At 47.8% G+C, this 14,422-nt stretch overlaps 2 protein-coding genes across 5 annotated transcripts in view; one reads left to right on the top strand and one right to left on the bottom strand.

Annotated features, from left to right (window-relative positions):
• The window catches only part of IRAG2 (inositol 1,4,5-triphosphate receptor associated 2), a gene marked incomplete at its 5' end in the record, with an annotated part of 67,781 nt that extends 58,404 nt beyond the window's left edge, over window positions 1-9,377 (top strand). Inside the window, 5 exons of the mRNA XM_079992036.1 lie at window positions 730-798; window positions 890-951; window positions 4,381-4,482; window positions 7,236-7,337; window positions 8,635-9,377. Of these exons, the coding sequence (XP_079848162.1) occupies window positions 730-798; window positions 890-951; window positions 4,381-4,482; window positions 7,236-7,337; window positions 8,635-8,878 (579 nt within the window). The 3' untranslated portion in view covers window positions 8,879-9,377. The remainder of the gene's footprint in view (window positions 1-729; window positions 799-889; window positions 952-4,380; window positions 4,483-7,235; window positions 7,338-8,634) is intronic.
• The window catches only part of DNAI7 (dynein axonemal intermediate chain 7), a 28,806-nt gene continuing 23,630 nt past the window's right edge, over window positions 9,247-14,422 (bottom strand). For all 4 annotated transcript variants that reach the window (XM_079992421.1, XM_079992423.1, XM_079992422.1 and 1 more), the window contains 3 exons: window positions 13,058-13,228; window positions 11,002-11,115; window positions 9,247-9,662 (listed from right to left, as the gene is read on the bottom strand). In XM_079992421.1, the coding sequence (XP_079848547.1) occupies window positions 9,387-9,662; window positions 11,002-11,115; window positions 13,058-13,228 (561 nt within the window). In that variant the 3' untranslated portion in view covers window positions 9,247-9,386. The remainder of the gene's footprint in view (window positions 9,663-11,001; window positions 11,116-13,057; window positions 13,229-14,422) is intronic.

The raw sequence follows: 14,422 nt of genomic DNA, 5'->3' as shown, positions 1-14,422 counted from the left end.
AGGGCGCCCCAATTTTTCATAGCAAGTGGGCTGCAATAATGTTTCAGCATGGAAGCTGTGGGCCGCACACTGCCATGTCGCACGGGGAAGGGGAAGGGGAACAGGGCCAAAATTTGACACACACACACACCCTGCAGCTCTTGCACTACCTTCCCAAAGCCAACTAAGTGAGGTGCTGGGCTTTGAGAAGGACGCTTGGAAAGCATTAACTAGGTTTGGGGAAGGGGGCGGGATTATTCCCTGACCACTGGTCCTGGACCACCATCCCTGACCACTGGTCCTGTTAGCTAGGGATCATGGGAATTGTAGTCCCAAAACATCTGGTGGGCCGAGTTTGCCTATGCCTGCTCTAGGACGCTGTCAAGAACCTTCAGATCTCCTTTCCAAAGCCCAGCACCTCGCTTAACCAGCTTTGGGAAGCCAGTGGGAGGGCCGTGGTGAGGCGAGGGGCAGTCAAATGTTGCTGAGGGCTGCACAAAAAGGACTCAGGGGTCCGTGCATTGGACCAGCCTGTACTAACTTATACACATTTGTAAGACCGGGTACTCTTACACAGCTGAAGAGTTGCAGAAGGACATCTTGAAATAAGAATAACAACAATGGCATGTATTCTTATATGTTGATAAGTTGTACTTGGTTCATGTGAGCGTTACTTTTGCATAGAAAACCACAGGGTGTGTAAGCTCTTGAAGGCAGAACCCAACAAGCAGTGTCTCTTATTTTATGTAGCCTTCATCCCTACGCCGAGTTAGCATTGCAACCTTGCCTAGGAATACTGGAAATGCTGTTTTGCCGCTGGTATGTAGGCATTTTCCAGTACCGATAGTTTATTACCATTGATGTATCGGATAAATACATGCTGAACTCTCCTCTCCTTTTTTCTCCAAAGGCCCAGTTAAATGAAACAGATGGAAGTGACAAAAGTGACAAATTCAACAGGCGCCCTAGTTGGTAAGAAAGGAGTTTGTGAGGTTGAAAGAGATGGATATGCACTGTGTGTGTTCACTAATACCTTTAAAATGTTTGGAATTCAAGTACCGTATTTTCTGGCATATAAGACGACTGGGTGTATGACGACCCCCAACTTTTCCCGTTACAGTGGTGCCTCGCAAGAAGAAAGCCCATAGGGAAATCTCCGGGGACCTCTTTTAAATGCTGGCGGTGGGGAGCAAAGCCTTTCGCCCCCCTCCGGCCTTCAGAAGAGGTCCAGGAAGGCCGGCGGGGGCCGAAAGGCTTTGCTCCCCACCGCCAGCATTTTAAAAGCGGTCCGGGATAGCAGGCAAGCGCGCTGCGCTTTCCCGCTATCCCGGACGGCATTTAAAATGCTGGCCGTCGGGAGCAAAGACTTTCGCCCACCGCCGGCCTTCAGAAGAGGTCCTGGGCCTCTTCTGAAGGCCGGCGGGGGGCAAAAGTCTTTGCTCCCCCCTGCCTGCCTTCCCGGGATAGCGGAGAAGCGCAGCGCGTTTCTCCGCTATCCCATACGGCTTTTGAAGGCAGGCGGGGGGGATCAAAGACTTTCGCCCACCGCCTGCCTTCAGAAAACCTCCGCTGTCCCGGTGGCTTTTAAAATGCTGGGGGTTGGCAGCAAAGCCCTCCTGTCCCCGGAGCTTGCGGGGCGGGAGGTGGGGAGAAGGGCTTTTCTTCCCACCGCCAGCCTTCAGAACAGCCTTCTGAAGGCTGGCGGTGGGAAGAAAAGCTCTTGTCCCCCCCCCCCAGCCTTCAGAAGAGGTCGGGGGACAGACTGTCCCCGGACCTGGTCTGAAGGCGGTTTCCATAGGAACGCATTGATTGATTTTCAATGCATTCCTATGGGAAACCGTGCTTCGCAAGACGAAAAACTCGCAAGAAGAAAAAACTTGCGGAACGAATTAATTTCGTCTTGCGAGGCACCACTGTAAAATATAGAGTTTAGGATATACTCGCCGTATAAGACTACCCCTCTTGCAAAGCACACCAAATAAAAATTTTAAAAACCAGTCTCCAGTCCGGCTCAGAAATCTGCTCCGCTTCCCAGTGGCCCGGGGAGGGGGGGGGCTGGACGGGTCCGTTTAAATGGAGGAGCGAGCCAGAGGGCTTCCTCTTTGGCTCGCTTCCTCAATCGCTAGGACATTGCTGAACTTCGCTTGGTTATTGCTTTTGTCGGACCTGCTGAAGCATTTTTTTTTTGGGGGGTACTGCTTTTGTTGAGCCGCTCTCATGGAATTTGCTAGTGGTCTATTACCAGGAGCGGTTAGGGTCGTTCTGTTGCTGGTGATTGGGGGAGGGGGCATCTGGGGCCAATTTTCAAGCGTATTTCTGCTTCATTTAGAGAGCTTGGTGTCCTCTGATTTAATTTGCTGTCGTTTTGTCCTTTGGTGGGGAGTTGCTGCAGGAGCTGCTGCTGTAGCCGGCATATAAGACGACCCCTGACTTTTGAGAAGATTTTCCTGGGTTAAAAAGTAGTCTTATACGCCAGAAAATACAGTACTTCAGTTCCCAGTATAGGCAGGAGCTATATTGTGAAACATGCTTCTGGGACACTAGCCTAGTGAAATGTATCTGAACTTGGACACCACCTATTGAGATGTCTTCATACTGGCTTCTTGAGCAGGTTCTAATACAATGATTTGGAACGTCAGGAAGAAGCACAATTTGCTCCTCTCTCTTCTGTGCTAAGAAAACTATTATTATTATTATTTAGCATTATTTGTTCAATGTACATACCGCCCTTTATCAAAAAATCCCAGGGCAGTGTGCAGCGTTAAAAGCACATTACGGAACATCAGTGATAAAAGCATAATAAAAAGTATGCTGACAGACAGTCTAATCATAAAGTAGTCATCGTAATAGCTACATTTTTGCAGGCCATAGATTATTTAAAGTGGCATGTTTTTGCCTGGCATCTAAAGATATATAATAACGGTGCCAGGCAAACTTCTTTGGAAGAACAGTTCAAGGGAAATGCATGTACAAACCCATACATTTGTAAAAAAAAATAACACATCAAAATGCATTGTGTTGGAGGGAAACGGCTGGTGCACATTAGTCAAAACCAGATACAAAATTGTGTGTTGGGGGAGAAAATAATGCTAAAATGCTTGTGAATTTTTGTCGATTTTTTTTTAATTACAAATTGCTGCAGAAAGATGGAGAATTTGATAGAAAAGAGAGAGAAGCTTGATTGATTTGTCCAACCTTACCTGTGATTAACTGCCCCACAACACGTAGTTTAGCTTTTTTGTGTGATAAATCCATAATGTTCTGCATTGGGGAGGTATCTGGCACTTCCTTTCGTCGCTGCCGAAGGTATTCTCCATATATGGCAATGATCTGCTCCCAGGGCCGGATTTAGGTTTGATGAGGCCCTCAGCTACTGAAGGTAATGGGGCCCTTTCTATGTCCAGCTGTCCTTTGTCAACAACAAATTGTCCCTCTTTTTTGTGTTGAATATATGCTATGTGGTAATTTATGGACCTAATAGGTATCTATTTGCACAAAACAAAATATGTATTTTATCAAAGTAATTGTTGAACTGAAATACAGTCAAGAAGAAGTACGGTATATTAATAGTGAAATACAATAAAGAAGAGGTATATTAATAGTGAAAGAGTTATTAAGCTCTAACTTAAAATGATTTTTTATACGATTATTGCTTTCATATTATGGATCAATGGTCTCGTTAGATAGTAAAATTCATGTTAAATTGCTGTTTTAGGGGTTGTTTTTAAAAGTCTGGAACGGATTAATCCATTTTGCATTGCTTTCTATGGGAAAGCCCGCCTTGGTTTTGGAACGCTATGGTTTTGGAATGGACCTCCGGAATGGATTAAGTTTGAGAACCTAGTAACCACCGTACAGTGGTACCACGTGTTACATACGCTTCAGGTTACATACGCTTCAGGTTACAGACTCTGCTAACCCAGAAATAGTACCTCAGGTTAAGAACTTTGCTTCAGGATGAGAACAGAAATCGTGCTCTAGCGGCGTGGCGGCAGCAGGAGGCCCCATTAGCTAAAGTGGTGCTTCAGGTTAAGAACAGTTTCAGGTTAAGAACGGACCTCCAGAAAGAATTAAGTACTTAACCCGAGGTACCACTGTATATAGAAATGAGCAAACCAGTGATATTTTAGGGAGCAGGCTAGCAGGTGGGGCCCATTACTTACATCATAGGAGCCTACACAACACAAAACAAAACACGGTTGCTGTATGTGGGTTTTATTTCATTTGTTTTTTATCTTATATTTTTGAAATGCACAACCAGATTTGTTTTTCCTTTAAAAAATTTTGGGGGGCCCCCAAGAGAGTGGGGCCCTAACCTATAGCTTGTTTAGCTTATACGTAAATCTGGCAGCGTCTGGTCTGCAAGGGCAAAGCAAGCAGTCCAATCTCTTCTTCCAACAGGGGCTTAATGGGAACAAAGCAAATCGAGAAGCGCCCTTTGTTGCAGAGGTACGTAAGTTCGCCTTCCTGGGCTGAGTCGGAGGAAGAGCACACTGAGCCCAAGTAAGTCTCTATGCTTCTTGCACATTGTCTGGCCCCTGAAGCCAATGTCAAAGTCGCACCTCATATGTTCCCCCCCCAAAAAAAAGTATTGCTTTCTGATGCATGGTGGTAAATTGCTTTCCTCCTAACTCCCTACCTGGAAAGCACCTGTGAATCTGGGAGTCATAGTCCAGAACATCTGGAAGTCACTGTTAGGTCTAGGGGAGGAGAAATTTGATTCAGTTCACATTTAAAGGCAAACCTGCCTAATTTGAAATTTGCACTTCTCCAAATTGTGCAATGCAGTTTCCCGGCCGTGTAATGGGCACGAAAATCTATATGGGAGAAGCATGTGTAGAAATGCTTATGTTAATGAAGATAACATACAAAATGCACTGCATTAGGGGGAATTGGTTTGCAGCGTCTAATAAGCGAAATCAAATGTGAAGTTGTGTCTATTAGAAGCAATTCACCGATGAGTTTTCGTGAGGACTTAAAAAAAAAATTGTTGCAAACTGATGTGGAGTTCTGAAACTTAAAAAAGAGAAACGAAAATGGACAGATTGGTCCATTCAGAGTTGGATAACCTTGGTTTTAGCTATAGTTGTTGTTTGGTTGTTTAGTCGTGTCTGACTCTTCGTGACCCCATGGACCAGAGCATGCCAGGCACTCCTGTCTTCCACTGCCTCCCGCAGTTTGGTCAAACTCATGCTGGTAGCTTCGAGAACACTGTCCAACCATCTCGTCCTCTGTCGTCCCCTTCTCCTTGTGCCCTCCATCTTTCCCAACATCAGGGTCTTTTCCAGGGAGTCTTCTCTTCTCATGAGGTGGCCAAAGTATTGGAGCCTTAGCTATAAGTTATACAGCACATTTGTGTGTGAGAGATGAAAGTTTCTGCGAGTTCCTTATATCAAGAGAACATCCAATGGAAATATTTTGAAGGAGTAGTGTCTCCCCATAAGCCTCTTTCCAAAAGGTACACGTGTCCAGAGAAGGTGATTGCAAGTACCTGAGATCCAGGTCCCTCTCTATAGTGGCTCCCTTTTTGTTTTGCTCCCTTCCAAGCTAGTATATTTTAGTCCTTTGAGAAAGCCTGCTTTATTTTCACTTTAAAAACAAAAAACAAGTTTTTAATGTTTGAAGTTTTTAATGTTTAAAGTTTTATTCTGTTTTTAGTTCTCTGTTGGGAGCCGCCCAGAGTAGATTGGGAAACCTAGCCAGATGGGCGGGGTATAAATAATGAAAATTATTGTTTTTATTATTATTGAAAGCTTTTGTGGTCTAGGATACTGTCTAGACCAGGGGTAGCCAACATAGTACTCTTTGGGCTCCAATTCCGAAGTTGGAAAATGCTGTTGGGCTTCAGTCTTGCTTGCAGGCTTCCCAGAGACCTCTGTGAGAACAGGATGCGGCAATTGACTCTATTGAGTGGAGTGGTTCTTAACTCTTAAGTCAATGGTCACAAATGGTGGGAACTCTAGTCCAACAGTATTTGGAGGTCACCAAGGTGGCGACCCCTGATCCGGACCATGATATCAAAGCTGTCTGTAGGCTTTCTCTTGTTGGTATTTGTAGTTGGCTGTACAATTTCACTTAAAGCTTAGCTGTATGCTGTTGGACTGGGTTGTGTTTAATATTGTGAGCTGCCTTGGGGGCCAATGTGGCTGGGGAAAGGGATTGAAGCTATAAGGATGATAATATTCTGGAGGAAAAGCATTGGGAAGGAAATGTTGCAAAGGACTAGAAACTTTGCATTTGGCAAATCCCTCTTATGCCCTCCGGGAGTCTTGTGTAGCAACCCGAAGCATATAAGGTAGTTAATAATAATAAAAAAATATTATTTATATCCCGCCCTCCCGAGCCGAAGCCGGGCTCAGAGTGGCTAACAACAGTAAAATAATACAGCATTCTAAAATCAATTCATTATAAAATCAGTTCAAATCAAATCAATGGCAACCGTTGGGCTAGAGTTCTGTGAAGAATTACCAAAGACTGGGGTCAGGCTGTGCCCTGGCCAAAGGCCTGGTGGAACAGCTCTGTCTTGCAGGCCCTGCGGAAGGATGTCAAGTCCCGCAGGGCCCTAGTCTCTTGTGGCAGAGCATTCCACCAGATCGGAGCCACAGCCGAAAAAGCCCTTGCTCTGGTTGAGGCCAGCCTAACCTCCCTGTGGCCCGAGACCTCCAAGGTGTTTTTGTTTGAGGACCGTAAGGTCCTCCGCGGGACATACCAGGAGAGGCGGTCCCGTAGATACGAGGGTCCTGGGCCGTATAGTTTGTTAGGATATTTCCGTTCCACCTTAAGAAGGGAGCAGGTTGTTGTGTCACAGCCTGTGTATTTCCTGTTCACAGGAAGTTTATGTTTTTTACATAGTTTTTTTTCCCCTCTCTGCGCCTGGACATCGAAGCAGGCAGTCATGTTTTTTTCCTTTGTTCTGACCAACGCTGAATAAAGTTGTAAATAATGCTCTCCTGAGTGCATCTTTCACTGTGCGAACTCTGCTGAAAGAGCGTTCACCAGCCTTGGAATGTGGCATGTTATTTCTGAGGCTCGTGTCGCTAATTGACTGATACTGCGTTTCTACGGGAGATCGATGGATTGTCCGGAGACGGCATGGGGCATGATGGCCTTTGTCTCCCTGGCAGTATCGCAACATAGTTCCCCCTCATACGGTTGCAATGAAAAGGGGAGGAGCATTTGAGGGGCTGATCCTTTTGTCAAAGCAATGCATAATCTCGCCAGCCGACGGCACCCTTACATGAAATTCTCCCTTACAGAAACACTCCCTTGGAACTGCCGGCTCCAGAGACGCGAGGAAGCAAAGCTTGGAAGCTGAGCGAAAATGAAAGCAGCTCATCGAAATGGGGGCTGCACTCACTGTAAGTGGAAGAGGGAAAGGGCATGCTTGGAATTTGGGGGTTTTCAAGCGACTGAGTCGGAGTCGGTAGCAGCAAATAAAGGCAGCTCCTGAGCAGGGAGGGGGAGGAATTCAGTTCACATAGAAAGGTGAACATACACATGGTGTGGCTGGCGTTTGTTTCTGATGTCCATCGACATGGAAGAGATTTCCCATTGCCCACACAGATCCTTGGGAGAGGTTAACAACGTTACGTTGTTAAATTGTGGGGCTGTAATGTTAAGACACAGATCCTGATCCACCCCCCCCCCTTCTTTTGTCTCCTGTTCCTTGCCTACCTACCCATTTTGGTCCTCCTTGTGGCCCAACCCATTTCTGATGGTGGCTCAACCGTCCTAAAACCAAAATTCTAAAAAGGAAAATTGGAGCACATTTCAGCAGGTCCTCGCTGCATGGTTCTCCATGAATCCAATGAAGATCTTCAGATTTACTTTAGCACGTGCTGGGACACAACAAGTTGCTGCAAGTCTTGATTGCCTATGCTGTTGCCAACTGAGTCCTAATGTAAAGCACCAAAAGTCTCCTCCCCACATGCTTTTGTTGAATGGTCTATTTAAATTTGAAGGTTCATTATTGTTCCACAAGATGTGTATTTCTTTAAGGGCCAGAGCAAATAACGTGACCTAGTTTTACAGCTGTGAAGCAGTATAGCAGGTGCTGTTAAGTTGTGTTAATTAAGCTGTTGGGTATAGTATATAAAGAGCAACACCTAGCTGTCTCTGTTCCATGGTGGTTGGGTCATGCTTATTGATATATTATAATTAATGTAAAAGGAGTTTTTGTTATTAAAACCTAGCTACAGCTATTTTAGGGACGCGGGTGGCACTGTGGATTGAACCACAGAGCCTAGGGCTTGCCGATCAGAAGGTCGGCGGTTCAAATCCCCGCGATGGGGTGAGCTCCCATTGCTCGGTCCCTGCTCCTGCCCACCTAGCAGTTCGAAAGCACGTCAAAGTGCAAGTAGATAAATAGGTACCACTCCGGCGGGAAGGTAAACGGCATTTCCGTGCGCTGCTCTGGTTCGCCAGAAGCGGCTTAGTCATGCTGGCCACATGACCCGGAAGCTGTACGCCGGCTCCCTCGGCCAATAAAGCAAGATGAGCGCCGCAACCCCAGAGTTGGTCACGACTGGACCTAAGGTCAGGGGTCACCTTTTACCTTACAGTTATTTTGTGTTCCTTGTAATGTGTGGTCTCCCCAGCACGCCTTCTGCAGTGCAACTAGTCTGCAAATAGCCAGCTTCTTTTTCTTCCCTACAGGTATAGCAGGTTCTTCTCTTGGGCCTCCTCTCTCCAGATTGCCATCTGCAGGACCAGCAAGACACTCTTCATCTCCATCTTTGCGGTGGTGCTCCTCGCTGTTCTTTCGACCTTCCTCCTGGGCTTCTCCTTCCAGAAGCCAGCAGAAGGAGCCCCTGTCGGGACAGGGGACGCTTGGACATCCGTGCAGCAGCTGCTGTGGCCATATACTCGCCTCCAGCACCAAGCTCCACCTCCCGTATAATTCACTGGTGGGAGTTCAAGATGAGGTACCTTTTGGACATCAATATGGGGAGCCGTCCTGCCATGTAGTTTTCAATGGGCAGGTGCAAAGGGGTAGATAATACCTCAAGCTCTCTGAACTTTCAACATCATCCAAGGTCCCCATGCAGCGTCCAGATACAGCATTTCGATGTTTCGGGAGGCCCTGCCCTTGCAAGTTATTTCCTGATAATTCAGTTCAAAACGAAACACAGTTTGATGCTTTCTGGCACCTTCTGAATTTTTAAAAATCTCTTCCCTCCCTCCCCCAAATTGTACCGAAGCTGCAAGCTCTTAGGAAACATGTTTTAGGAAACACTTGGGAGTGAATATAGTTTGCCCACAAACAGCTTACAAAGTATGGTATTTATTTATTTTTTCTGGAGGAAAAAATGCATCTGAAATGTTGAACCTGTCGCAAACGTCAACCTCTTATTTTATTGACAGGAGTGTCTTCGACTCAATAAAGTTCTTAAGCGGTGCATGGCTTCTCAAGAGTACGTTAGTAGCTTGGTAGAAAGCAGCAGCTGGTACACGACGTCAATGAAGAGGTGGTGGGCCTGCCTAATTCTCTCCATTGCTTCTTCGCTGCCAAAGTCTTTGATCAGGTGGTAAAGGGTGGAGTGGAATTCCGTGTCCTCTGCTATATTCTTTGAGAAGTTGTCGCTGTCCTCGGTGAGCTGGAGCCTCTGAGCTCTCTGCCCATTGAACATCAGGAGGGCCCATTCTTTATCCCATACTGGCTCTTTCGTAAGGTGTTCACAGATCTACCGACAGGACAGGCAGGAGTTGTTACAGCCAATAACCTGATGGGCTTGGAAGTAGTACTGTTTGTCTGTTTAGATAAATGGGGGGCTGGGGGGTGGCACCAAAATCTTCCTTTTTCAGAGGAGCTAACCTGTGGGACGGGACACGGGTGGTGCTGTGGGTTAAACCACAGAGCCAAGGACTTGCCGATCAGAAGGTCGGCAGTTTGAATCCCTGCGCCGGGGTGAGCTGCTGTTGCTCGGTCCCTGCTCCTGCCAACCTAGCAGTTCGAAAGCACCTCAAAGTGCAAGTAGATAAATAGGTACCGCTCTGGCGGGAAGGTAAACGGCGTTTCCGTGCACTGCGCTGGTTCGCCAGAAGCGGCTTAGTCATGTTGGCCACATGACCTGGAAGCTGTGGCCAGCATGTGGCCAGCATGACTAAGCCACTTCTGGCGAACCAGAGCAGCGCACAGAAAGGCCGTTTACCTTCCCGCAGGAGCGGTACCTTATTTATCTACTTGCACTTTGACGTGCTTTCGAACTGCTAGGTTGGCAGGAGCAGGGACCGAACAACGAGAGCTCACCCAGTCACGGGATTCGAACCGCCGACCTTCTGATCGGCAAGTCCTAGGCTCTGTGGTTTAGACTACAGCGCCACCCGTGTCCCTCATGTAATGCTATACAGTGGTACCTCGGGTTACATACGGTTCAGGTTACATACGGTTCAGGTTACAAACTCCGCTAACCCAGAAATATTACCTCGGGTTAAGAACTTTGCTTCAAGATGAGAACAGAAATCGTGCAGTGGCGGCACAGCAGCAGCTGGGAGGCCCCATTAGCTAAAGTGGTGCTTCAGGTTAAGAACAGACCTCTGGAACGAATTAAGTACTTAACCCGAGGTACCACTGTATAACCATGGTTTAAACCAGTGTTTCCCAGACTTGGGTTTCCATCTGTTCTTGGACTCCCATCCTCCCTAGCGAGCAAGACCAGTGGTCAGGGATGATGGGAATTGTAGTCCAAAAGCAGCTGGAGACCCAAGTTTGGTTTGCTTAACCCTGTGTTTCCCAGAGTCCAAAGGGGAAGCCAGGCACCATTCTGATCCCTGACGCAGGGTTAACGATGACAGCACACTCACCATCAGCACTGGGTGTCTATGTTCAGATTCTGAGAGGGCAAAATGCCTCTACCAGGTGGTCTTCTCTTCCTACCTTGCCCCCCCCCCCCGACCACCACCAATGGCTACCTACTTGCACAGTAGATGAGGGCAAGGCACATGAAAGCTGCCTGCTCCTGTTTGTAGAATGCAGGGAGGGAGCTTGAAAACGAAACCAAAAGTAGCACAGCCCATACGTACCCTGAAGACCACATTTTCCTCTCCGCTCAGCAAGTTCCACTTGCTCCAGCTGAAGGCAAAGGAAGATGCGATGAGTGCCATTTGCTGGTAACTGGTGATTTCTGCTAAAAGTGTCTAAAAACAAGAAGAAACAGAAGACTGAAATACCCCTCCACCTGAAAGCATTCGACATCGTCTCTCTTTAATGGAAGGTGTGATCTTTGTACTCGATGCTCCCAGATCAATAAAATAAATGTTAGCCATCGCTCTCAACATGAGGCATGCAAACACAAACCACCACTCTATGTTTACTTGTTATAACAGGGAACCAGGCAGAGGGCCTTCTCGGTAGTGGCACCCACCCTGTGGAACACCCTCCCACCAGATGTCAAAGAGAACAACAGCTACCAGACTTTTGGAAGACATCTGAAGGCAGCCCTGTTTAGGGAAGCTTTTAACGTTTGATGCATTACTGTGTTTTAATATTTTGTTGGAAGTCGCCCAGAGTGGTTGGGGAAGCCCAGCCAGATGGGCGGGGTATAAATAATAAATTATTATTATTGCATGCAAAGACAGGCTCCGGCGGATTGAGCAGACAAGACCAATAGTGCGTCCAGCAGTCAAGAAGGCTGTTTCTGCACACGCTGTAGAAGGAAGTCAAGGGCAGATGGGGCTCATCAACCTGGGAAGGGAGGTTCCTTCTAGGAGAAGGAAAACCCTAAAGCTCCACTGCCTTTTGGGATATCTTTGGGAGAAGAAAAGGCTCGGGAGAAAACCCTATACAAATCCTGAGTGGAGTCCCTAAGACAGTTGGATGGCACCTTGTATGCCTCCTTCCGGCAACTCCTGCAGCCAAGCTGCTACTAAATGTCTTGCTCTGCTTTTCACATCAATGAGGCTGAGATGGGGGTCTTCTCATATGGGCACCAAAGGACCTCCGTATACACTGCCTAGCCTTGCACCCCCAGGGAGGTCACTTCATAGCACTGTAGAGTTGGAAGGGACCCTGGGGATCATCTAGTCCAAGCCCCTGCAATGCAGGAATATCCAGCTGGTCCATACAGGGATCGAACCTGCAACCTTGGCGTTATCAGCACCATGGTCTAACCAACTGAGCTATCCAGCTTCAGTTTGACTTCTCCCATGGAGGTACACTCCACTGTCTCTCGAGACAGACAGATGCCAACAACATATAAAGGCAAGGAGGATGGGGCAGAGCTGCAGGAAGCTCTAGCCTTCCAGGTTTGGCTGGGCAACAATTCTCACCACCCTTGGATAATGGAGCCATGCTGGCCTGGGCTGATGGGGCTACAGAAATTCATATCTAAGTTCTGTATTCTAGCACAGAATATATTTAAATATGGGGGGGGGGTCAATGCACACATTTCTAAATGTATTTTATCCTAAAATACACCCTTCAAAATGCATTTGCTTCATTTTTTGAGCCCAAAATCCATTCTGAACACGAATCAGCTCAGATTGCTTAAGAAAGCTGAATGGGTGCAATTCTCCATCTGTAGTTGAGAGTTTGCATAATTTCCAATGATAAAAGGTAAAGGTAAAGGGACCCCTGACCATTAGGTCCAGTCGTGGCCGACTCTGGGGTTGCGGAGCTCATCTCGCTTTACTGGCTGAGGGAGCCGGTGTACAGCTTCCAGGTCATGTGGCCAGCATGACAAAGCTGCTTCTGGCAAACCAAAGCAGCGCACAGAAATGCTGTTTACCTTCCCGCCGGAGCGGTATCTATTTATCTACTTGCACTTTGACACTTTGAACTGCCAGGTTGGCAGGAGCAGGGACCGAGCAACGGGAGCTGACCCCATGGCGGGGATTCGAACTGCTGACCTTCTGATCAGCAAGCCCTAGGCTCTGTGGTTTAACCCACAGCAATACTTTAAGCTAAAGTGCCTTCTCCACTCAAGTTTCGTTTTGACCTTCCTGGTCATCTATTTGGCAGCTCAGCTTTTCGTTTCCATTCACGCTTTTTATACGCTGCCCCAGACTCTTCTGAAAAATGAGGCATTGCAACCAAAAGTAAAATATGAATGGATGTAGACAGTTAGCCCTGGTCTCTTACCTTTTTGTTGATGGAGACATACTTAGGAGAGTATTCCGCTGGGAAGATGTTCATTCCAGCCCTCTTCAGAGCAATGGTGAGAGCTAGGGGGCTCATCCACACCCCTCTCAGGTCAGAGAGAAGAGTGGTGTCTTCCATGGTGGTGATTCCAGCTAACATACACTGATTGAGCTGCCTCCGGGAGCAAAACAAGGGTTATCATCAGTTTGTAATAATAATAAAAATAATTTATTATTTGTACCCCGCCCATCTGGCTGGATTTCCCCAGCCACTCTGGGCGGCTTCCACAAAGACCAAAAATACACTAATATGTCATACATTAAAAACTTCCCTGAACAGGGCTGCCTTAAGATGTCTTCTGAATGTCAGGTACTTGTTTATCTCTTTGACATCTGGTGAGAGGGAGTTCCACAGGGTGGGCGCCACTACCGAGAAGGCCCTCTGCCTGGTTCCCTGTAGCTTTGCTTCTCGCAATGAGGGAACTGCCAGAAGGCCCTCGGCGCTGGACCTCAGCGTCCGGGCAGAACAATGGGGGTGGAGTTTGCTGCCTTCATGCCGTAAACATCTGGCAGCCAATGCACACTTCATCCTCTGCCCTCCCAAATAGAAGATGGAAGGGCACTTTCCACCTTACAGCAGAGAAGGGTTACTTCTGGAGTATAGGGGAATATCGCATTGCCAGCTGGCGAATCTGCAGCATGCACAGTGCTGTTAAGACTCCAGCTCCCATCAGCCCCAGCTTAGCATGGCCACAGGTCACAGATGATGGGAGTTGTAGACGGGAAACATCTTGAAAGCCACCTGTCAGGGGTTCAGCAGCAGAGGCACAGGGAAGAGAGGAGATGGAGAGCGAAGGGGAAGAATCCAAGGGGAGCGTAGGAGAAGAGGACAGTGGACCGAGGGATTCCATGAGCCTCTCCAGCGAATCGGAAGATTCACAGAAGGGGGCGCCAGTGGCCAGGGGTAGGGGGTTCCCAAGGGGAACGCCCCAGGAGCAAGGGGGCAGCAGGGACTCCCAGAGCAGTAGTTGGAAATCAGGACCAGCTTCCCCACCAGAGCAGAGTGGGGGGGAAGAGTCCCAAGGATCGGGGCCAGGGCATTCCCCACCAGGGAGAGAAGATAAGGCAGGGCTGACCACACCTCCATCGGAGAGTCAGACAACGGAGGGAAGGTCAGATCCGGCCAGTATCCCGGAAGAGGGAAGCAGTGACAGAAGTAGTGTAACGGTTAGGAGAAAGGTCACTGGGTTGGCGCGAGAGGCAAGTTCAAATGTACAGGAGCGCGGGACAGCAGAGAACGAGGATTGGGAACCGGGTCCTAAAGCCCACCGGAGGCAGGGGGAGGAGCTAAGCGACTCAGCGTCGG

This window comes from Podarcis cretensis (genome assembly GCF_951804945.1).
Source record: "Podarcis cretensis genome assembly, chromosome: 10".
NCBI classification, from domain to species: domain Eukaryota; kingdom Metazoa; phylum Chordata; class Lepidosauria; order Squamata; family Lacertidae; genus Podarcis; species Podarcis cretensis.
The sequence above is the reverse complement of the archived record's forward strand: the minus strand, read 5'-3'. Positions and strand labels throughout refer to the sequence as shown.